Source organism: Maniola hyperantus, chromosome 3, assembly GCF_902806685.2.
Source record: "Maniola hyperantus chromosome 3, iAphHyp1.2, whole genome shotgun sequence".
NCBI lineage: Eukaryota > Metazoa > Arthropoda > Insecta > Lepidoptera > Nymphalidae > Maniola > Maniola hyperantus.
This window is the reverse complement of record NC_048538.1, coordinates 4,464,053-4,488,367: the sequence shown is the minus strand read 5'-3', so window position 1 is coordinate 4,488,367 and position 24,315 is coordinate 4,464,053. Positions and strand designations below refer to the sequence as shown.

Sequence of the window (24,315 nt, the reverse complement as noted above, 5' to 3'; positions counted from 1 at the left end):
TTTGTTTTTTTCTTTACTTTGGTCGGATCTCCTTTAGTGAAACCATTTTAAATTCCAAATATCCTTTATTTAGTAATATAATATTATTTACAAAGTTATTAAAATACTTGATAATAACTAAACTAAGAATGAAAAAGTCAGACATTCTCATTCTTACTTTGATCGCTTGGATACTTAATAATTCTATGAAGAAAGTACAACCGTAGTCATAATAAGTACCTAAGAAAAAACGACAGGAAAAGAGTGACACTGAGGAGCGTGCGTAGATGTGCTGCTGACTTTTGAAAACGAGACATTTATGTAGAGAGCTAGAGACACATAGTTCGCTACAGATCGACATCGCGTTAGGGACGCCCCGCGCTTACAAGGTGCGGAATAGCGCGAGTGTGCGGGGCGCCCCCCGCCTCATACCTCTATTGCCATGTCGACCTGTCCCGAACTATAGCTATTCTTTATGTAAAAATATTCGACGTGTTTCGGTTTTTGCGTAACGTTGTACTTATATCAGCTATGCCGTTCCTACCTACCTAATACTTAATTTATAATCTAGCAGCTGTTTCTGGGATGAAAACTCAGAGTTACGCTCACAAAGTTACATACTCATTGCGCACAGCCACAGTGTGATATGCGGCATGCTCTGTCCTGTCACAGTATTCGACAGGACAGTAGGTTGAGTTTTTAAAATTACATGGAATATTGATCAAACGAGCCACCAGATTACATGCCTCGCAACATGAATACCCACTTACTTTTTTACAAACACAAAATAGAGCAAAACTTTAAACAACATTTTCTCGCAACTGCCTTTTTTGGCCAAGCCCGCTCGATTACCACAGCAGTGCTGACTGCTGACGTCACGCCTTATTGTTGAAGATGAGGGAACCGCATGTCAGTGTCGCGGAGGTTGTCCGAGATCCACTGTTCTGCTTCAGCCGCCATGTCTTCATCGAAATAGTCGCGCCATCCACCCGCTTTTCCTATTTTAATAATTTTCTTTGTATTAAAATAAAAACCTTCTATAGGAATCATATTTATGTAAGTACCTAAGTGAGTACTTAAATAATAAATGAATAAGGCTAAAGCATTTTTAACGAGCAAGTTTTTAATAATCTGCCAATCAGTTCGGTTATTACGATTGATGTTGGAATTCCTTCCCACTTACAGTACGCGGCCAAAAGTAATGTAGGTACGTCGACCTTTAGAATGAGATAGGAGATTTGTAGAGCGTTGTCCCTGTCATTGAGACCGACAAAACGTCGTATAGGTATAAAGACAACACTACAAAGCCGAAATGTCATTCTAAAGGCCGCTGTCATGGATTTTAAATCAATGGCCGCTGTACATTACTTTCTGCCGCGTACAGCGTACTGTACCCATGTAATTGTAATTTTGAAATTTGAATACAGTTCTAGCATAGTGAGATTTGTTACGTAGGTAATTTTGTAGTTTGGAACATGCAAGAAGTGCATATCTACGTATACCTACTGGTTAAAAAATGTAGGTACCTTTTCTAATAAAAGTGTCCGTTCCCGCCTCAAAGATGCCAAGTTCCCTCATGACATCGTAGTTCACAGACTTGTTCTGTTTGAAGCTCTCTATGCTGAGATGTTCACAGAGTCGCGCCAGCTGCTCTTCGGTATATTGCTTGCCAAAGAATTTGCTAACTCGACGGACCGCTGCAGACAGATCCTAAGAACAAGGTGCAATCTATAGTCCGCGACAGGTTGAGATGGCAATCGGGGTATGAGGCGCGGGGACATCCCGCACACCCGCACGTCTCCCGCGCTCGCCAGTACTAGGTTAGCCGGGAACTGTGCTGGGTGTTCCCTCCCCGGTTGCTATCTCGACCTGTCGCGTACTATACCTCAAGCCCACTTTTCACTCGAGCGCGTCACTGATTTTACTCACGATTCACTACAAATTGTCTGTCTACACTCGCAATTAATAACAAAAATAAGCGGCGATGGGGACCCCCCCTTCCAGGTCCGGAGTTCGACCCGGGGCACTTCTAACTTTTAGGAGTTATAAATCTCAGTTGATGTGTGGTGCGGTGCGGTGAAGGAAAACATTGTGAGGGTACCTGCATACCATGAGACACAGAATATATAATAGTACTAACTGAGAGTTCTGTTCTGCATAATGTTGTCAAAGGTGTATGAAGTCTGCCAATCTGCACTCTGCCAGCGTGGTAGATTAGGGTCAAACCCTTTTCATTCTGAGAGGAGCCCCGAGCTTAGTAGTGAGCTAGCGATGGGTTGATCATGATGGTGATGATGACACTCGCAATTATTTACAATCTAATTAGCAAAGCGATTACTGATGGAGAATGCTGTGAAGCGCGTAAAAGAAGCTATGAAACGTGCGTGTATCTATTACGCGGCAGGTCGAGATGGCAATCGGTTAGGGAACACACCCGCACATGGCACAGCCACCGTGCTAACCCGGTGCGGGTGCCATCTCGACCTGCTATAATACACGGCTTTCGCAGCGCGACTGAAGAGCGATCTCCATTGTGGTGTCGCAAATCGCAACGCACTTAACGCCTGAGGTGACGCGTTGTGCAGTCGGACTGAAGCGACGCGCGCGCCGCGCAGCTCAGGTGCGTACAAACCTTTAAGGTTCGTACGCATCTGAGCGGCGCGGCGCGGCGCTTCAGTGAGCTTCACGTCGCGGCACAGAGCTTCAAAATATCATTTCTATCATTTTGTATGGCGCATATCGCACTAGAGCGGCGCGGCGCGGCGCTTCACCGCGCGTTGCCGCGCGGCACGGCTGGAGAGAATATTTTGAAGCGCACCGAAGCGACGCGCAGTGCAGTGACGCTAGTGCGACATACCCAGCGGCGCGGCGCGGCGCTTCAGTATGCGTACGTCGCTCGAATAAGATACACGCGCATCTTGTTAGGTATTTAAAGTACAGGCAAGAATCGGCAAGATAGACCTCAAAATAAATAACGTAGGTTTAATTTTTGACACATGACGTGTTCCTCATGCTCTTAGAAGTATATCCTCAAAGGTCCCAACCCCTAGGATGTCGGCTTCCCCCCTTCCCAGTGTCTAAATGTATAAATGTCTCTCCGAGCGTTATGAGAAAACATCAATGGTAAAAATAATCCTGATTAAATAACTATAATATATTATGTACATATTATACCTACCTACTTCATCTAGGTAGAATTAATAGTTTCGGAAATATGCCTACCTATTGTTGTACTTGTGTTTATATTATACTAGCTTATGCCCGCGACGTCGTCCGCGTGGACTACACAAATCTCTAACCCCTATTTTACCCCCTTAGGGGTTGAATTTTCATAAATCCCTTTTTAGCGGTTGTCTACGTCATATTAGCTAGTTAGCTAGCCAGCATGCCAAATTTCAGCCCGATCCGTCAAGTAGTTTGAGCTGTGCGTTGATAGATCAGTCAGTCAGTCACCTTTTTCTTTTATATAGGTATTTAGATATAATATGTACCTGTGTTTACCTGCCTATTTTATATATTCTATTGCACATAAAACAAAGACATTTTGCGAAAATGCTTTTTCTAATGTAATTTCCACAGAACCTAAGGGACTAGCTGATGCCCGCAACTTCGTTCGCGTAGATATAGGTTTTTTAAAAATCCCGTGGAACCTTTTTGATTTTCGGGATAAAACTAGCCTATGTGTAGGCACACATAGGCTACTTTTATCCTACAGGGTATAATCTATCTCAGGTATATAGGTACGAGTAGGTAATTCCCGGAAATGTGCTCACCTATAGAAAAATCTAAATCCACGCGGACGAAGTCGCAGGCATCATCTAGTTGCATTTTTTTTTAGATTTTTAATCCCGTGTGAACTCTTTGATTTTCCGGGATAAAAAGTTGCCTACCTCTGTCAATTCCCGGAATGCAAGCTACCTCTGGTCCAAACTTCATATAAATGGGCCTTTAACAATCCCGTGGAAATTCTTTCATTTTCCAGGATAAAAAGTAGCCTGTCCTTCCCCGGGATGTAATTCAACTTTGTACCAAATTTCATCAAATTCGGTTAAGCTGTTGAGCCGTGAAAAGCTAGTAGATAGACAGACAAATACACTTTTGCGTTGATAATAATATAAGTATGGATATGCATAAATATTTTTTATAATTTCCATAAAAACTATCATCATCATCATCATCATCAACCGATAGATATGTCCACTGCTGGACATAGGTTTCTTGTAGGATTATATTACCGACCTGTGTGGTATACCTATTGTTTCTAATGTAATTTCCACAAAAACTATTAGGCAATCGCATAAAGAATTTTGTCTTTGACATTCTGAAGTAAATGTGAAATGGTACAGAGTCATTAAGAAGGCGAGGAAACAAAATGTGATATCCTTCTTGATAGCGTGACTTTGGTATGTCAGCAATCCATTTCTTCTTCTTTTTTAGGGTTCCGTACCTCAAAAGGAAAAACGGAACTCTTATAGGATCACTTTGTTGTCTGTCTGTCTGTCTGTCTGTCTGTCTGTCTGTCTGTCTGTCTGTCTGTCTGTCTGTCTGTCTGTCTGTCCGTCTGTCTGTCAAGAAACCTACAGGGTAGGTACTTCCCGTTGACCTAGAATCATGAAATTTGGCAGGTAGGTAGATCTTATAGCTGACATTTGGGGAAAAATCTGAAAACCGTGAATTTAGGGTTAGATCACACAAAAAAAATTAAATTGTGGTCATGAACTAATATTTTAGATTAGTATTTTCAACTTTCGAAGTGAGTGACTATACCAAGTGGGGTATCATATGAAAGGTCTTCACCTGTACATTCTAAAACAGATTTTTATTTATTTTTATGCATCATAGTTTTTGAATTATCGAAATCATACGACTGTAGTACGGAACCCTCATTGCGCGAGCCTGACTCGCACTTGGCCGGTTTTTTCTCTTCGATAATTCGTTCTTCTTCTGCACAACAAAGAAATAATAATCAAATCCTCTTCACTGTCGCTCATCTTGCGACGTTGTTGCTCGTACGCGAACGGGTGTAAAAGTGACGCGCAAGTGACGCGAGCTGCCGCGTACTGAAGTTGTAGTGCGGTAGGCACCGTCGAGCGGCCTGAGGTGAAGCGTTCTGCAGTCGGACTGAAGCGCCGCGCCGCGCCGCTCAGGTGCGTACGAACCTTTAGCGTGACGATCGATCAATTGGAGCGCGTAACAGAACTACGACCTAGCGTGCACGTCTCCATAGATTCAATGATTTACGAGTTACGACATGGAATTACATATTATTATATAAGTCAATGCTCCGAAACCGATCGCTTTCTGTCTCATTGTTAAATGTTACGACACACGACATCTTAATACAATAGAAATTGCTAAACATTGTAAATATATTATGTAGTAGTAGGTATACTGTATATCTTATAGATTTATATAAGATTTATCATAAAATGTAAGTCTTATGTTCCTCATAGTGCTGTTTTAGGTTATCAACTACTCTAATCTAATAACCCCACAATTGTATCGCGAACACGGAAAATTCAGTATCAGCTAGTAGATGAATGTATTAAACCGAGCAATCTCCTTTGTGTTTTCTCCAAGCTACGCGATATTGGCGAAGTGAATTGTGCTGTGTTGGCACAATTAAAAGCCACGCAATAAACAGCAAAAACAATATAGAAAGTGCTAATCGATAATCGAACCCGCAACTTTTCTATTTACAAGTTAGGTAGGTACCTACTTCAATAATTTCTTGTAGGATTCAGCTGGTCAATTCCATAAAACCTGCATCAAAAGTACGTTAGCAGTTAGCACATAATAATTCAGTGGCATCAACCATTATTACAATCGCAATTGTTGTAATTGGCTGAATTTATGGTACTCTTGTTGCTACAATGAATAGTGAGCCAATAATAGTGAGCGAGCGTCAACCAATCAGAGGTGATGGCAATCGTGATATTGTAGCTGTCACTCTACCGCACTCGCGCAGCAGCTGTTTGCATTGTATAAAGTGCAAGGTGCAAACATTCAGCAGGTCAACTTCTGCAAGTTTTGGCTACTTACTAAAAACTTGCTGAAATTGACAATGATAGCGATTTCTGCAACTTGCAAGAAAACTTGCCAGTGGAAAACAGCGCTCCGCTGCACACTGGCTATAATAATATGAGCTATTATATAAGTAAGTACGTAATTACTATCGTAGGTAGGTAAGTATTGTTCTCACCTTAGACAGTTCCTCGTAAAATAAAAACAGCATGTTGGGATGATTTCTCTTTTCCCACGATTCTTTGAGGTGCTCGAAATATGGAGTCCAATGATCTGAAGGACGATTGATTTTATTAAAAGTATGGAAAGATTTTTTATTCAAATAAACTTTTACAAGGGGTTCGGAATGCTATTTCTACCGAGAAGAACCAGTAAGAAACTCGGCGGTTGCTCTTTTCAAATGTTTATGCTTCCAACCTGAAGAACCTAAGTATCTAGCGGTAGACGATAGTCTAGTAAGTAAAGCGAAGACGCACCGGTTTTCTATTCCTGGGATTCGATCCATCGCTGCACTCTTTTCCGAGTTCAAGCTTTTTAAGCAGAGTTTTTATAATTAGTGAAGGAAAACATTGAAAACCTGCATGCCTGACAGTGCACCATAATGTTCTCAAATATGTGTGAAGTCTATAATTTCACACTTGGCCAGCGTGGTAGACTATGACTTAAACCCTTCTCATTCTTTGAGGAGACTCGTGCTGAGTACTGGGCTGGCTATTATATGATGATAATAATGAAATAACCTAGTATGAACAATGTACATACATACATACCTAAAACCGTACAGTAGATACGTATAGTCGGAGCTACATAATAATATACCTAGTCACTTTCTCTAGAAAGTGTTTTAGCTGTTGAGAATTATCGAGTAAGTAGGTAAGAATTTCTTTACGTACGCAAATCGCTAATGAAGAACCGCCAGTAAGTTTTGAAATCGCCAATGTATCCTTGGGTCCTCATCGACTTGTTGAGGTGGTAGAATGAGACAACGACATCTCGCGGATCCCGAGCAACGTAAATCACTTTCGCTGTGTCCAGTAATGTAGGGGGCAATAGAGACAAGGGTAGATGTGTTTTGACGAAGCGTGGTGAGGGCGCATTGACCAGCTGTTCCGTGCCGGGTTGGCTGACGTATTCGAGGAGCTTCAGCTTCCTTTCGCTGTCACTGTTCTCTTGACGGAAGCGTTCTTTCATTACTGGATGGACGTATACTGAGAACCTGCAAGATAAAAAGACTTTTACTGACTGATTTACTTATACGAGTACATCTAGAAACTAGAAATGACAGATTCCTTCTATAACGAAAGGAGTCACTGAGAAATGATTTTAGGAAATTACATTCATAATTTTATAAGGGATGAAACTAAAATAGGACATGAAAGTTTGAAAGTCCGTCATTTTTCAAGTTCGGTAGTAAGTATATCCATGAAAATTGCCATATGGGCAATTTGGGCTTACGATTAAAAATTTAAAAAAACGCCTTGATTTTATGAGAATAAAGAGGGTTGAAAGTTTATATGAAAGTCGGTTACTCTGTTCATGTTAAATTATATAAGTAGATAAAATTTGATATTTATTTGGACTTACTTATACTTGGTTCGAAAATGAGTAAGTTCCTATCTACTCGACACGACGAATATAAACTGATTTTCAAAAATTCCATTTGATACACAATAATATTATGGGTTGTTTATGTTGTTGTTCTGTTATGCATGGAATAGTACCACGTATGGGTAGTGTAATTATGTGCATAGTTGTACGATGAATCACCTCGGAAGAATCTAGGGCTTTGTACCGTTGCAGATACTGGTTGGTAAAAATTTGTAGGTGGGTCGGGTGACGGGGGTCTCTCTTACGATTTAATGAAAACTAGGTAGATTTCGTTCGTCCGCGGGGATTTTAAAAATCCTACGAGAACTATTTGATATTCCAGGGTTAGAAGTAGCCTATGTCCTTCCTCGGGATGCAAGCTCGCTCTGTACCAAATAAATGGTGCCCGTTACCTCAACCACGTGGATTTAGGTATTTTAAAAGTTTTATTTTCTGACATTAGAATTAGCCTTTGTCCGTCCCCGGGATGTAAGCTATCCTTGTTCCTTTCGTCAAATTAGGGTTTAAACAGATGGGCCAGCTTTCTACTGGTGAAAGAATTTTTAAAATCGGTTAATTAGTGCAAGAGATTACATCCTACAAACTAACTTACAAACTTTACCTCTTTATAATATTACTAGCTGATGCCCGCGACTTCGTCCGCGTGGATTTACATTTTTCAAAATCCCGCTGGAACTCTTTGATTTTCCGGGATAAAAAGTAGCTTATGTGTTAATCCGGGGTATTATGTATCTCCTTTCCAAATTTCATCCAAATCCGTGCAGCGGTTTTTGCGTGCTTGAGTAACAAACATCCACACTCACATTTATAATATTATTTGGATTAGGATAGTATAATAGTATATTATGATGGATACAACCATACACTCACATTTACTTAGTATGATACTGACCTTGCTGTTTCCATCGAACGCGTGTTGTTCTTAGAATAAAAGGTAGGTACTTACTCTAAAAATGGATATCTTTCTGTAAGTGGTATTGCGCTTGACGTCTCGTAATCTAGATCGTTGACCACCATCCAAACTAGTTCCTGCGTCCAAGTAGTTCCTGAAGAGATAAAATCATAATCAGTTTTGTAACAACGTGACGCGACGGTAAGTAACTAGGTTAGGCCGATGAACTCTTTAACGTAGCGGGTGTGCTGTGCTAAAGAGTTCATCAGGTTCGGGATTCGATTTCCAGCTGGACTCAATTTCTTAATATTTTATCTAAATATGTATATAAAAGGAAAAGGTGACTGACTGACTAACTGACTGACTGACTGACTGACTGACTAACTGACTGGCTGACTGGCTGACTGACTGATCTATCAACGCACAGCTTAAAATACTGGACGGATCGGGCTGAAATTTGGCATGCAGATACTTAGCTATTACGTAGGCATCCGCAAAGAAAGGATTTTTGAAAATTCAAGCCCTATTTCGGGAAATCTTCTCCAGATACCCAATCTCTTTGAGAAAAGATCGGGTTATGTGGGATTTCTACCCACTAAAAACCCCTCGGTAGCCATTCTCAACGCATATTAAGTGGCTCGGGAACTCACGAACGTGCACCAGAGCCTCTCTTGCACGTCGCCCAGTGGGCTCATCCTCGAGGATGTTTCATCTATCTACTTGAACACTGATTGTGGATTTAAGGTACCTACTTAAGGCTATGGTTTAGATTTAGAATATTCTAAGTTTTGTGTTTCTGATTAAAATCCGGATATATATCTTCTTCAAGAAAAACGCGTTTCTTTGGCGTGAAGAAGCCACGAATTGATTATTGCATGCGCAATAAAGTAATCCGAAATGTTTTTAGAAAGCTGGGAGGTTAGCCTCAGGCATGTAAATTGTAAAGCGTTACAGTCCAACAAGACTATCTTGGCGAAAATCGGAACTAACGTTGCCTTCAAGTGTCCCCTTTGTTCTTGTTTGAATATTCTAAGCCTTTGTTCTCCAACAGCGCCCCCCCCTATTCATGTCATTCAAGTGCCAAGAGAGCCTTGTCGCACTGTACGCAGTACCTACGCTTGTCTACTTGAAGCGGAAATTGGGACATTATGATAAAGATATGTCACCTGATCGTGGATAGCTGGCGACAAACACATCAGTTGGCCGGATGTCCATGCCGTATATGTTCCATGCTTCCTGTTTGAACTTGTGTGGTAGAAAATAGCCTTTACTCCCGACGCGGACGAAGCCTGTATGCTCTCCTGAAAAAGAAATATGTCAAATGATTTATTCAAAATTCAAAATAAGGTAATAATAAATTACTCTTTTTTGATAGTCAGATATCGGATTTGTAACATAATTATAGTGGTGATAATTATTACGCAAACTTAAAACTAAAGCTACGAGGGTTCCAAACGCGCCCAGGTCTGAGAAGAGCCCACAACAAACTCAGCCGGGTAAAATGGATTGGTACCCAGGATTTTTTGATAACTTCGGTAGTTTTGTTAGTAACTTAGCCTAAGTACCTATAGCCTAGTTACTACAGTACGCGGCCGAAAGTAATGTACATCGATATAGAAGGAGACAGCAAATTTGTAGAGCACTGTCTCTTCGTTGAGACCGACAAAACGTCATATAGGTATGAGTGACAGAGACAACGCTCTGTAAAACCGAAATGTCATTCTAAAGGTCGATGTGCATTTCTTTCGGCCGCATACTGTAAGCCGTTGTCTAACGTTATTGTCATTCGATTGCGCAGGACTAGCTACGTAGACACAAATCGATCTATCAATAACCAACCTGGTTAAGAAACCAAGTTTAGCCTTGCAGCGTGGTTTGATGGCTACAGTGCGACGATCGCAGTCACCCATTGTCACCAATGTAGGTACAGTTTGACACTATTTCGTTTGGCTAGCAAAAATATCTAACCTTGGCTAACACAGATTCAGACCAAGACAAGTTATGCCAAATCAAAATATCACAACTTCCATGCTAAGAAGGCTGATTAGAAATCGAGAACATAGCATGACGAAAAAACCTACTTATTTCAAGCTAGGTAGATAGATAGACCATAATATGGTCTATCTATCTACCTAGCTTGAAATAATAAATAATAATTTGAAGATCACAATATTATTGTGATCTTCAAAATCGTCTGCAAAGGTCTTCATCTGTATCGATCTGGTCGACCGTCGATTTCGTAAAACCATTCGTCTCTCGGGACACTCTTTCAAATAAGATAACCTCACCATAGACATAATATCTATATTTTCTATATCTATACTTTCTATAGGTAGGTACTAATAAATAAAATTGGAGTGTCTGTCTGTGGTTTCGAAATAAATACCTCATTTTAAGCTCATGATTATTTGAACTATACCATAACTAAATCACGTTTTTTAAATTTTTGTCTGTCTTTTTTAAGATTAGCCCGTTGGTTTGAACGGGCTAATCTTCGGAACGGCTGAACCTATTTGGCGGGAGTTTCACAGACAAGTAGAGGTAACCACTAACCAGGGAGTACCAGGCTACTTTTTAACTGACTTTCAAAAAGGAGGAGTTGTGTTTTTTTACCTATGTACCTACACCGAAATCTCCGAGATTACTGAACCGATTTGCGTAGTTTCTTTTTTAATTGATAGAGAAACCTCGCAACTTCCATAAAAAAATTAGATTCCAACTCTTCAATCCTGATGCTGCACACAAATGTTCAAAATTGAGTATGAATGAATGTAAATACAGTTAGAGTTAAATGAAAAATAAAACATACTTTTGTCTTTATTTACTTTTTATATTCAATAAGTAGGTACTATATTTTATTGAAGCGTACTATATTTTTTGTGACTTATTCTGAAATAAAAAATACTATGATCAGCCGAACAAATGTTGACAACCTTACTAGCTTCATGTAACAGTTATTTCCTAACCTCATTATAGGTTGGTATAGGTAGGTACAAATACTACAACGAATATATTTTTTATCCGCCTTTTTCAATCGTGTCGTAATTAAACTTCCTTATTCAATTTAAAAAGCAAGGTTTACAAAGCTTGTGTCGTTAGGTAGGTAGGTACCTACCTACCTATAACTTTTAATAGAATAACGTCAGTTCCTGAATCCTTCAAAACTTGCACGTTCGCATTGTATATCTACCTACCTAGTTATAATTAGATATTGAATAAATCAAAGCAATCAAATAATAAAATATAATAGAGAGAAAGCCAGCGCGTGCCAGACCTTCGTTATTCTATAAAAGCTGAAAGTTTCTACTTTCTCTGCGTATTATCGCCAACACAGGGAGGATTGATCAGTGACTATCAGTAATATGATTATCTCTATAATAAGTCTATGGTGACCATGAAGTTTGGATCATTGTGGCTTTGGGAGATAACAGGTATTAAAGATTTAAAAATCTTAAGTCAGCGTATAAAGTCTAATCCATACTAATATTATAAATGCGAAAGTGTGTCTGTCTGTCTGTCTGTTTGTCTGCCTGCTAGCTTTTCACGGCTCAACCGTTCAACCGATTTCGACGAAATTTGGTACAGATAGTTTGTATCCCGGGGAAGGACATAGGCTACTTTTTATCCCGGAAAATTAAAGAGTTCCCACGGGATTTTCAAAAATCTAAATCCACGCGGACGAAGTCGCGGGCATCATCTAGTTTTTTATATATTCTTCGGAATAGTATTAGAAGTACCGTCATGCATTGCCAGACAGTACAGAGCAACTCCCTTTTGAATTCGTAAACAAAGTAATTTTCGAGCTGGCTTTGCTTGTATTTGTAGTCCCTCGTGATCAATCCATTGCCGGCCTACTTATACTACGTACCAGTATGCACGGGTGTCAAATTACAAGAGTATAGGGCTTTAGGCCATAGTTCGCTACGCTCGCGCTAGTCCAGTGTGGTGTGGTTTTGCAGACTTAACACATCTTTGAGATTTGAGGACATTATGGAGAACTTCAGGCATGCAGGTTTCCCCCGTATTGCTTAAAATGCACATAGCTCCGAAGAGCTAGAGGTGCGTGCTCAAGATCGTACCCCCGACCTGCCGTATTAACCACTGGGCTATCACTGCTTATAAGAACAAAGTATACCTACCCAACCCACTTATTTAGCTGCACCGAGATTATACCTGGTAAGTAATTTTATGTTAGTAGCAAATTGTCTAGTAAGTATTAGACATAATATTTGATTAGTTACAATGTTGTTGTAGATAATATTTACCCATTTACATTTCCACATAAGTCAATCCCCTGTGTAATAAAATAGGTTCTACTAATAAAATACTTACTCGTCTAGGCCAGGAACAAACCTACTTGTACATTAAAAATATTAAATGTGCTTATGTTTTTATACAGTTTTTATAAAGGTCAAATCAAATAGGTGACGTCCTTTGTTTTGATGAAAAGCAGAAACATTATTTCATGTTTTTGATGTTACAGTGTGATGATAAACATTAAAAAAACCGGCCAAGTGCGAGTCAGGCTCCCGCAATGAGGGTTCCGTACTACAGTCGTATTTTTTCGACATCTTGCAGGATAATTCAAAAACTATGATACATAAAAATAAATAAAAATCTGTTTTAGAATGCACAGGTGTAGACCCTTCATATGATACCCCACCTGATACAGTTATCTTACTTCGAAAATTGAAAATACTAATTATTAGTTCATTTAGACCACAATTTTTTTTTGTATGATGTAACCCTAAATTCACGGTTTTCAGATTTTTCCCCTAATGTCTGCTATAAGATCTACCTACCTGCCAAATTTCATGAGTCTAGGTCAACGGGAAGTACCCTGTAGGTTTCTTGACAGACAGACAGACAGGCAGACAACAAAGTGATCCTATAAGGGTTCCGTTTTTCCTTTTGAGGTACGGAACCCTAAAAAACAAACACATGACAGGTAGGACCTTGCTTAAAACAAAAAAAAAATTTAGGTAACTGTAACTAACAAAGGAACCGATCTATGCTGATGATCTAATAGTTGACGCGGAAATTTATTAAACCCCATAAAGCTTGCTATCAAAGAGGTCAATTATAGCGCCATCCTCGTCTCGACAATCATGCCTATGGGTGAAAATTTGAATACCGTTAACCGCACTACTTAGACATCTACTTACTATTTTGAAATACTTTTGTAGTATGTTTTTTAAGGAAATAAAAAGGTAAGTACTTATTTACATAACTTACCTGTGAAATACTTCATGAGCATCTCCGCTACCTCCGGTTCTACATCTTTGATCTCCAGAGGATAGTTATTGTTTAATATATCCATGTTTGATTCACTTATAACGATTTTTAAATTTAACGAGCTGTAAAGTATGTTTTTATTTGGGTAAAGTTTGAACGACCATCCGTTATGTGGTTAAACCTGCGCTCGCGCGCCAGTACCGCGGCCGACTGTTGAATCTTGTATTTCATTATTATATTCAAACAGTTTGTCTTCTGTGTCACTTTAAATAAATTCTGGTGGTAATTGTTATCTCTGCTCCAATTAGATGCAGATTTGAAAATAATGTCATTAGACTTAATTGCTTTATAACAATGAATAGGTTAAAGAATAAATAGATAAGTAAGTATGTAGGTACCTACTACTTACATATTTTGTAAAAAAAAATCGATTCGATTTCGAAATAACTGCCCTTTGTTAAGCTCATAATGAATATCATTGAAATCAGGATGATTTCTGATGCTATTTAGTATTTACTTACCTACCTACAGGTTTTCAAAGCCCCCGATTTTTGTCTAAGTACTCTACGGTTGTCTTTGTGTGAACTAATCTTTGGTAAATATAAATAAAAATGGAAATGGTAAAATTGATTTTGGCGGAATTTTCGCAGGCAAGTAGGTGTAGAGACCACTTTTATCCCACGACAATTCAAGTTTCCTACAATACCTTTAAGTATATATTTATACAAAAAATTTAAATCCACACGTATGAATTCGCTGACAAAATCAGTTGAAAATAAACATCAATTTTTTTTTTATAAGTTAACTGTTAGCAAGATGCAAGCTATCTTTGCTTTTCTAGGATTGCTCTGAGCAATAAGGCCGCCTTTACATACAATTGTTTTTTAGTTTTTAGTTTCTTTGTTTTTTTGTCAGGTTTATCTAATATTTTGTGTGCAATAAAGTATTTTATCTATCTATCTATCTTTCTACCAAACGTCAAAATCGATTAAACGGATGGGCCTCTAAAAATCCCGTAGGAACTCCGTTTGATTTCCCGGGAGAAAATATAGCCCATGTCCGTCCCAGAGTGTAGGTATTTTCTCTCGTCCGTGGTAGGTCTTTTCGTCAAAATTGGTTAAGCCGATGGGCCGTGAAAAGTTAGCAGACAGACAGACACACTTGCGCAGGATATGGATAGTATGGAAGTATCAAGTATGTATTTAAATCATTGTTCCATCGGATAACATAGGTATTCAGTCCGTTGACTAATTAGGTAGGTAATAGAAAAAATTATGTGCCTACTGCGTGGTTATTTAGTAGGTACCTATTTTTATATACCTTTGTAGTTGAAGTTTATTTCAGAGAAACAGCAATTTCACAGTTCATTGAATTTGCTATAATTTGCATCACAGAGAATTCAACCTCAAGAGTACGCATATATACAAGGTTTTGCAGAAAAACAAAATCGTAAAATGTTGGCGGGGGAATGCTTTGTTGGTGGACTCAAAAGTCACTAATCAACACGATGTGCGGAGGGTACCGAACGGGCGTGGGTCGACTTTTATGCTAAGCACAACTGCCTCCCTAAGCTTGGCGATCGGGGGTGTCCGGCTATTAGGCGTATATGAATTTGCATATATCACCTAAACAAAAGCTCGATTTACTTATATACGTGAATACGCCATCGGCGTTCAAGAGATAAGAACCCTTATCTTAAACCCTTGATCTTTTAAACGGAAAATTGGTTAGAGTATCTCTTGAGGAAGCACATCGGCCAGCCTTATAGATAAATGGTTGTAGGTATAATAACAAAAACAAGAATTATTTAACAGGATACAATTTAATTTTATATCGTTCAATATAATAATTTCAGCAAAATACCTAGTCATAAAATCCTAAAATAATATAATAGTCAATAGTTTGACATGTTAGGAATTTGGAATACGTAAGTCAGTATCACGTAAATGTTTCGCAATCCACTCGTCCGCCTGAGCTGTCATCTCTTCGTTGAAAAACTCTCGCCACCCGCCTGACTTACCTGTAACAATTTTCAAACTTTCAAATTTTTTTCATTCTTCCAAATTCTCTAAAGTTCTCTTTTGCACAAAAACGGATTAGGATAAGAGGTATCGATTTTCTCACACAACTATAGTAGGTACGCGACAAGTCAAGCTGGCAATCGGTTTATGAGGCGGAGGGACGCCCCTCACAGCCGCACGTCACCTGCGCTATCCCGCACCGGATTAGCTCGGGGGATGTGCGGGTGTACGAGGCGTCTCCACCCCGATTGCCATCTCGACCTGTCGTTACGTTGCTGACTCGTTCGAAATTAATTCAAGTGGAGATTAAACTAATTTAACGGCTTACTACTGAGCACAGGTCATCTCTCAGAATGAGGTCAGAAGAATTTAAAGCCATAGCCCGCCACACTGCCCAAGTGCAATCCGCACTTTGCCAGTGTGGCGGGCTATGGCTTCACACACTTTTGAGAACATTATGGAGAACTCTCAGGTATACAGGTTTGCTCACGTGTTTTCGTTCACCGTTAAAGCAAGTGATATTTGATTGCTTACAACTCATATAATTATAACTCTTAAAAGTTACAGGATCGAACCCCCAACTTCTCAAATGGGAGGCCGACGTGACGCGACCTCTTAACCACTAGAACTACACTAGGCTATCAACGCAATAAGGAATACCTACTACAGAGGAAAAGTTTCTAATTCCAAATTAGGTTATCCGAGAATCGAATCCATGCTACTTAAAAAACCGCAGCACTCACTATTGCGCCACGGAGGTCATTAAAAACATTATTAAGTACCTTTTCTTATAAAAGCCCCGTCGCTTGTGAATACGCCAACTTTCTGCAGACTCTCCATGTTAACAGATTTGTTCTTCTTAAAGTTATTGAAATCAAGATGCTGGGCAAGCTTGTTCACTTGTTCGTCTGATAGTGTTTTACCAAAAAAATGCCCCACACGTTGTATAGCTCCAGGTAAGTCCTAAAGAAATAGAAAATCAAACTATTGATTTTGATTATGTCAATCCAGTTTGCACAGAATAAGTTGTTTTAGTTTATCAATATAACCAATCCTATGAACTTACTACTATCATTTCTCTAATCTGTGACTATTATAATATTATTGAAGCTTCCATTTTAGCTAAGCCACCAAGTTAACCTAATTATAATCCGTACAAAATACGAACTCACTCGCCATTTTAACTCTATGTGTCAACTGTCATATCAAAAGTATGGTTCACCTTTAAAATAAGGACTAAAACCGTACTTTTGAGATGACTGTTGACACGTGAAGTTAATATGGCGAGTGAGATCTCATTTTGTACGAATTAATACAGAGTGTAATTGAATGCTAGCAAATGCGAAGTCAGGTGATAGTCCCTACTGATGATTACAGGTAACTGATAAGATACCATTAAAAATGACGAAAAAAATATTGAAATAAACCTGTATTTTTAAAAGATTGCAATGTTTTGCAGATAAAACATGTGACTAACGCTAGAGGACAATAAACTTTGCGAAGATAGGTGCCGCGGGGTCAATGCCGCGTCGTAGGTGAATTGAACCTAGGACCTCCCACTTATAAGATCACACCGCTCACCACTGGAGGTCAAACCAATTTGATTTGTTCATATATTTTTAAAACTTTATTTGATTTTTGACCATATTTGACCATATTTTTAATGGTTACAGGACTTCCAAAACCACTACAAAGTAAAAAATAACTTTTGTTTGTTTAGAAACTAGAAATCAAAGCAATGTAGCTCGCCCGACATCAACATACATACCTACACGTGTAGAAACTAGAAACAAAGTTATTTTTTACTTTGTAGTGGTTTTGGAAGTCGGTTTTTTTTAATATTTTTTAAATTTAGGCTTTTTAGTGAAAGTAGTCATTGCATATCAATTCAGCAGCAAATCTTTCCAAATCCACTCGGCTTTGGAGTTCAGTACCTTGCAACATCAGGATTGAAGAGTTGAGACTTGGAATTCAATAACTAAATCTATGCTCAGCACTTACAATATTATTTCACCAGGAACAATTCCTGTAATTTAGGAGTGCTGTACCATGCATCATCAGGTTTGAGGAGTTCGGACTTGAAGTGTAATCATGAAGCCGTTGCTTGATACCTAAAATATCAATTTACCATCAGAAATTCCCGAATCCCCACGGCTTAGGAGTTCAGTACCTTGCAGCATCAGCATTGAGGAGTTGGGGTCCCAAGTTCAATGGTGTAGACTATGCTTGGCACCAAAAATAATATTGCGTCATCCGCAGTTCCTGAATCACTATAGTTTGGGAGTGCTGTACTCTACATCATCAGCGTTGAGGAGTTGGGACTTGGAAATCAAGCATAAAGTCGTTGCTTGGTAACATTAATTCACTATAAACACTTCCTGAATCTTGATAGCTTAGGCAGGCAGTAACCCTGCAGCATCAGGATTGAGGAGTTGGATCCAGAAATTTTTATGGGAACACCAGCGAAACATCCTCTGTTGATTAAAAAAAAATTTGCAAGTCGGTTCCTGGTTGGTCTAAGAACCTGGAAAAAATCGATGTACCTACATACATTAAAAAAAAATCGCAAAAAAGAACAAGCCGAATTGAGAACCACCTCCTTTTTGGAAGTCGGTTAAAAAGTGACCGCCTTTGCGCTCACAGTGCTGCCAGGTTCAGTCCGCTGCTCCGCAGATTGGCTAAAATGCAAAATATGTTATTGCGACGCGACTTGTGTAACTTTTAAGCCGCCAATAAGTCTGAATCCAGTAAAAAAAATTGATACAAGTTGTAGCCTTGCTTATATTTTTATAGATGGGCCAGTGTCATTGATGTGCCAGCTTTGTGGAACAGAATTTCGTTCGAAGAATATCTTTTAGTCGATCTATTTTAAAAGTTACCTTTGTGATTTCCTCATAAAATAAGAATAACATGTTCGGATGGTTCCGCTTCTCCCAAGCTTCTAGCACATGTTCAAAAAATGGTCCAGATACAACTAAAAAACAAAAGCTATCATTATAAAAATCACATTGAAATTCTCATATTTTTAAGAACAACTTACCTAAATCTGAAACGAAATACTTCCAAAATTTCTTAAATTCCATATCAGGGTCTGACATTTTCATTAACTTGTGATGATGATAGAAAGAAACAGCGACGTCTCTCGGGTCGCGAGCCACATACACTACCTATTGAACAAAACATAATAGAATTTAATTATAATATAAAAGTTTATCAGTACGACATACTTAAATGCAGACGAGGTGCATCTACCGCCTAACACTGAACCCGTGATTATGAATTTTGTCATTCTTTAAAAAAAAATGCGTTTTAGCCATACCAGCCTTGCTGGGTCAGCTAATAGAAATTTATAATTTCACAGCTATACAAGATCGGCAGGGCTAGGACCACATAAGCACACGAGTAGATATCCCTAACATAAGTACTATGCCATTGTAGGTAATAAAGTCAATAATTCAATACCTTTACAATATTTAAGCGTTCAGCTTTAAAAATATATGTTCCAATTATTGTAATCCATACTAAGATTACTAATGACAAAGAAAGTAGGTATGTCTGTCTACTATTTGTTCGTTTTTACGTGGCCTATCCGCGTAACCGATTTTGAAATTTGGTTTGCATCCCGGTGACGGACATACTACTTCACTAGGAAATAAAGAGTTCCCATGATTTTAAAAACCGAAATCCAGGCCTGATCCATGCGGACAGTGTGGCGGGAATCATATTAAGTATAGGTACCTAAGTAAGTGTGTACTTCATAAAATTGAATATTACAAAAACAAAGAATATTTTTTATCAAAGCTTGTAAAACCTTTGTCTTATCCAATAGTGACTGTGGTAGCAATGACAGCGGCAGATGGCTCTTGATGAATCTTGGCGAAGGCATTTCCTCTAATTCGTTAACGGTTATCGGTATTAGAGATTTCTTCAATAGGTCTACTTGATCTTCCGTAAAAGACAGTTCAGATGTACGAAGTAGTCCTGACAATCTAGAAAGTAGAAACATTGCAAAATCTGGAAACCTTGAAACAGTTTTGGTATTTTGATATTAATATTTGATACCTACTACATAACTTGTAAAATCTTATGATGATAATTATGATAAAGCCATTATGTTTACGTATTTAAGATAATGAGAAAATAATTATAGAACGAAAATTAGAAGATACTGAGAAAAAAAGATACGGAGCTGTGGTAACAGGTGTTTGTATCGACTGAAGCGCCCTAGATTTCGACTCGCCAGAATGGACGGTGCATCGAGCTCGGTGGGAGCGATTCTTTTGACTCGACTCACGAAAAGCATCTCGATTTGTTTGTGGAAGAACGAGAGAAATATTGACTCGAAAACATCACGGAATCGCGCATCATTACTCTAGAGCAGAGTGGGGACGAGCGGTTGTATAGCATAGTTTCAGCCCACGTCGACTTGAATTAGCTTCAACCCATCCTCTTGGTGCTGTTCCCGCTGTATCGACTGTGAATTGGTAACGTTACTATCACAATTTTTTCAACTTTAGAAGATGAAGGGAAATACTTCTTTCCTTCAGATAAATAATGATTGTAACCTGTAGCACAGAAGATATAATCGTACAAACGTACCTGTAGACGGTATATCTACACCTGCCATGGTATAAAATGAAATCGTCAAAAAATTGAGATAATGGGACATGTAAGTGTCAGTTTACTGTTATACTCTGACCTCTGAAACTGATATTCGTATACAGTGGATTTAAAATAGGTAATTCAAATGATCTATAGTGTGTGAACTCTACTATTTACTACGGTACTAATATTGGACTTTTATTATTTTGTTTCTTAAATAATAATAAAAAAAAGATCTTTATCTGCAAGTCTAATAATAATATTTATTAGTCTAAGTACCTACTTGAGTGGAAACATACCAGTATTTACTGTCGTCTTATACCATTCCTGTTTAGGTAGTTACCATGTCTTTTGATGTGGTGTTATAACTTAGTTATACTTATTGTTAGAAATATTTCGAGCTATGCTTTAAGTTACCTATTGAGAATCATAACAATAATAGAGAAGATTTCAAATATATTTAAGTCACCAATTAAAAAGTATAAAAACTTACTCTAAGAATGGAAATCTTTCATTGAGCAGTGAAGATTTAGCCTTCTGGTAATCTAAATTATTGCATACCAACCAAACTAATTCTTGAGTTAGAGTTGTTCCTGCAAATAATAAACCCTTAAATTTGCATTTAGGTAGGTATTTATATCAGTACCCATATTATAAACGTGAAAGTATGTTTGTTTGTTGGTTTGTTTGTTTATTGGTTTGTTGGTTTGTCCTTCAATCACATCGCAACGGTGCAACGGATCGACGTGATTTTTCGCATGGGTATAGCTGTTAATGACCTGGAGAGTGACATATGCTACTTTTTATCCCGGAAAATCAAAGAGCTCCCACGGGATTTTTAAAAACCTAATTCCACGCGGACGAAGTCGCGGGCATCTTAAAAAAAAAGGAAAAGGTGACTGACTGACTGATCTATCAACGCACAGCTCAAACTACTGGACGGATCGGGCTGAAATTTGGCATGCAGATAGCTATTATGACGTAGACATTAGACACCCGCTAAAAAGGATTTTTGAAAATACAACCTCTTAGGGGGCAAAATAGGGGTTTGTACCACGCGGATGAAGTCGCGGGAATAAGCTAGTTTACCTTATGGTAAACTAGCATCTTCTCTCCTCTCCTTATATCTCTCTCCTCTCTCCTCTCTTTATACTCATACATTTTAGCGAGCAGGTAGGTGTACCTACCTAATCTAATATTATAAAAATAAACTTAGGAAAGTAATTGGGGCCGATTCTCTTGTACAACTAAACTAAATTAACAAGTCTAAGTCTAGTGCTATCCTTTTCCGCAAGCAACCTTATGAAAGGGAAAGCAATAGATTTAGATGTGCCATTTTAGTTTAGTTGAGAGATTGTGTACAACGGCAAACACACAAATCTAGATATTCACTGACGCACCATAATTGCATCCAAATTTTTTTTGTGTTGTAATACCAAAAAGTTACCTGCTTTTGGGTAAGTAAGGACGAAAGTGTCGTCAGACCTCAGTGGTAAGTTGTAAATGCTTGGAAGTGCTGACATGATTCCTGCCTGAAAAATGTATTGTTTTGGGCCAACCCGAACAAAATATTCCTTTTCACCTATACAAAAAGAACAGCTTAAGCTTTATTGTAATATAAAAAAGAACAATCTTTTGGCACCGATTCCGTTGTCTTTCTCTAAATTTAGAGTATCTGCATCTTTTTCTTTTTAACAATGCTAAAAAGGGACAAAACATGAACTTTACATTTAAATACTCTAAATTTTAGTGCACGTTACTGTGCGCTAAAGTCACGGGTTTTACCATCTAAAAATAAAATTTAAAACTGTCAGACTGCGTCTGTCCTTTTCATATTACGTTAGTAAGAAGAGTATGCAAATACTCTAAAATTAGGTTGTGCTCAGAATCAGTAGGTACCAATATGTAATAATTATATTATACTCGAATTTCAATTAACACGTTTTGACATTAGCTTATGTCAAATCGCAAAATAATGATAAGTACCATATTTAAAATGATAGTGATGTAGGTATGTGGTTCAGGTGTGTCATTTGTATGAGTCAATGAACCAGTTCCTGCTTCTCTATTTTACATTGAGCTCACAGAAGCAGAGTGAAAAGGAAGCATTATAAAACTAGTAAATAATTACTAAACTAAAATAAGTACTTAGAGGTAGGTAAGATTGCTGAAGCACTGTAAGGTATTTACAGTGCTTTAAAAAAGAGTTTCAGGATATACTTTACGTAAATATATATTCTATTAAGTAGTTAGGTGGACTTAGATGTCATTAATGATTAAACAATTAAGAGCAGGTGATTGAGTTTTTTATAACTTTTAAATATCATTAGGTAATTCAATTGAACTATCGACTCACAATGTTAGACACCTTTCCAATGTTACCCGTAGCTACTGTACCAACTCAGTTGGTGATTCTATTTGCCCCTCCCCCGCACTATTTATTTTTCATAAAAATCTGGTTGGCACTCGAAACGTCATAAAATGTTGGTTTTTAAAAATTCGACTATTGTATAATCCCTAGTAGGGATAATATTAGTCCATTCAAGAGTGAATATGCAACTTCTAGGCCAGCGCGCTCCATCTTGGCTGCATCATCACTTGCCAGCAGATCTTAATCCAGTGCAAAAAAAAGACTTGTAGTTGCCCACGGCTTAAGAGTGGAATAACTGGTTTCCCGTGAAACTGCGGAAAGAGTTTGCGATTAAAATATCAATCTTCTACATCAAACACAAATCCTTGCAAGATCTTCTATCTGTTTGTGAAATTCCAATCAAAATCGGTTCAGCTATTCAATAGTCTGGACAAACAAACAGAAAAGTAATAAAAATCCGCTAGTGGTGTTTGACCAACACCCAAAATCCATTAGATATGAGCTTAAAAGACATTTCGAAATCACAAATTGAAACTTTAAATTACTCTATTACTAAAATATAATTAACAAGATGATGCCCGCGACTTCGTCCGCGTGGATTTAGGTTTTCAAAAATCCCGAGGGAACTCTTTGATTTTCCGGGATAAAAAGTAGCCTATGTCCTTTCCCGGGATGCAAGCTATCTCTGTACCAAGAACGGATGGGCCGTGAAAGGCTAGCAGACAGACAGACAGACAGACAGAGATTATTTAATTATTTTAATAATTAAAATAATTAAATAATTAATAATTAATATGATTGTAAAAATTACCATATAAATAATCCTTTAACTCTAGATTATCCTCAGAGTTAAGGAATACAACCTCGTAAGGGAAGTCTTTACTAGGTTTATAATCCATTGTGCACTTTAAATTATTTTATTATTCAAGTTATTGAACTAACTAGCAATGTTTTGTGATAGAGAAATTATAATATAAAGTGGGTATCCTGAACATTTTATATAGGCTTTTGAGTAATCATCTCGTTTTTATCTTTATTTGTCAAGAATAGGTATTCAAAAATATTTGACTAAAGATAATATTATATCATCTGAGTTTTCCGGGATTTGGTTCGAAGATAAAAAATGTAATTTTGTATTTTGGCAGAACTAAGAATTTGTTTGCTAACTAAGTTACCTATTCATGATCCACCCATTGCCGGCTCACTGATGCAGAGCACAGCATGACAGCAGGGCGATTGTCTAAAACCTGCATCAATCATTATTACAATCTCAATTGGCTGAATTTGTGCGATACAATGCATTGTAGCCAATAGGTAGTGAGCGATCGTGACGTTGTAGCTGTCATTCTACCGCAATCGCGCAGCAGTGGCCCTACCGCGGTTGTCTGATTGTTTTTTTTTTTTTTTTTTTTTTATTAAAATCATCGGAAATCCTCCGATTTGTGTCAGAGTTCTTTTTTGGGTATTACATTTTGTTATTCTCTTACATTATTTATTTACAGTTTGTTTTTCTATATTAACTATATTATACCTATAAATTTTTATAGGTATGTCTGATTGGTTAATGCTCGCTCACTATTGGC

At 38.1% G+C, this 24,315-nt stretch overlaps 1 protein-coding gene across 1 annotated transcript; it reads right to left on the bottom strand.

Moving 5' to 3' along the window:
- Nucleotides 1-32: 32 nt before the first annotated feature.
- LOC117996568 (uncharacterized) lies at nt 33-23,631 on the bottom strand. Its single transcript, XM_034984640.2, has 15 exons — nt 23,544-23,631; nt 21,809-21,943; nt 20,855-20,954; nt 19,571-19,748; nt 18,800-18,926; nt 18,639-18,733; nt 16,542-16,722; nt 15,655-15,758; nt 13,739-13,910; nt 9,670-9,804; nt 8,558-8,657; nt 6,897-7,219; nt 6,182-6,276; nt 1,506-1,689; nt 33-977 (listed from the first exon to the last, which is right to left on the bottom strand). Exons 1-15 carry the CDS (start codon nt 23,629-23,631, stop codon nt 862-864), a joined length of 2,133 nt encoding a protein of 710 aa, XP_034840531.2. The 3' UTR covers nt 33-861.
- Nucleotides 23,632-24,315: the final 684 nt, after the last annotated feature.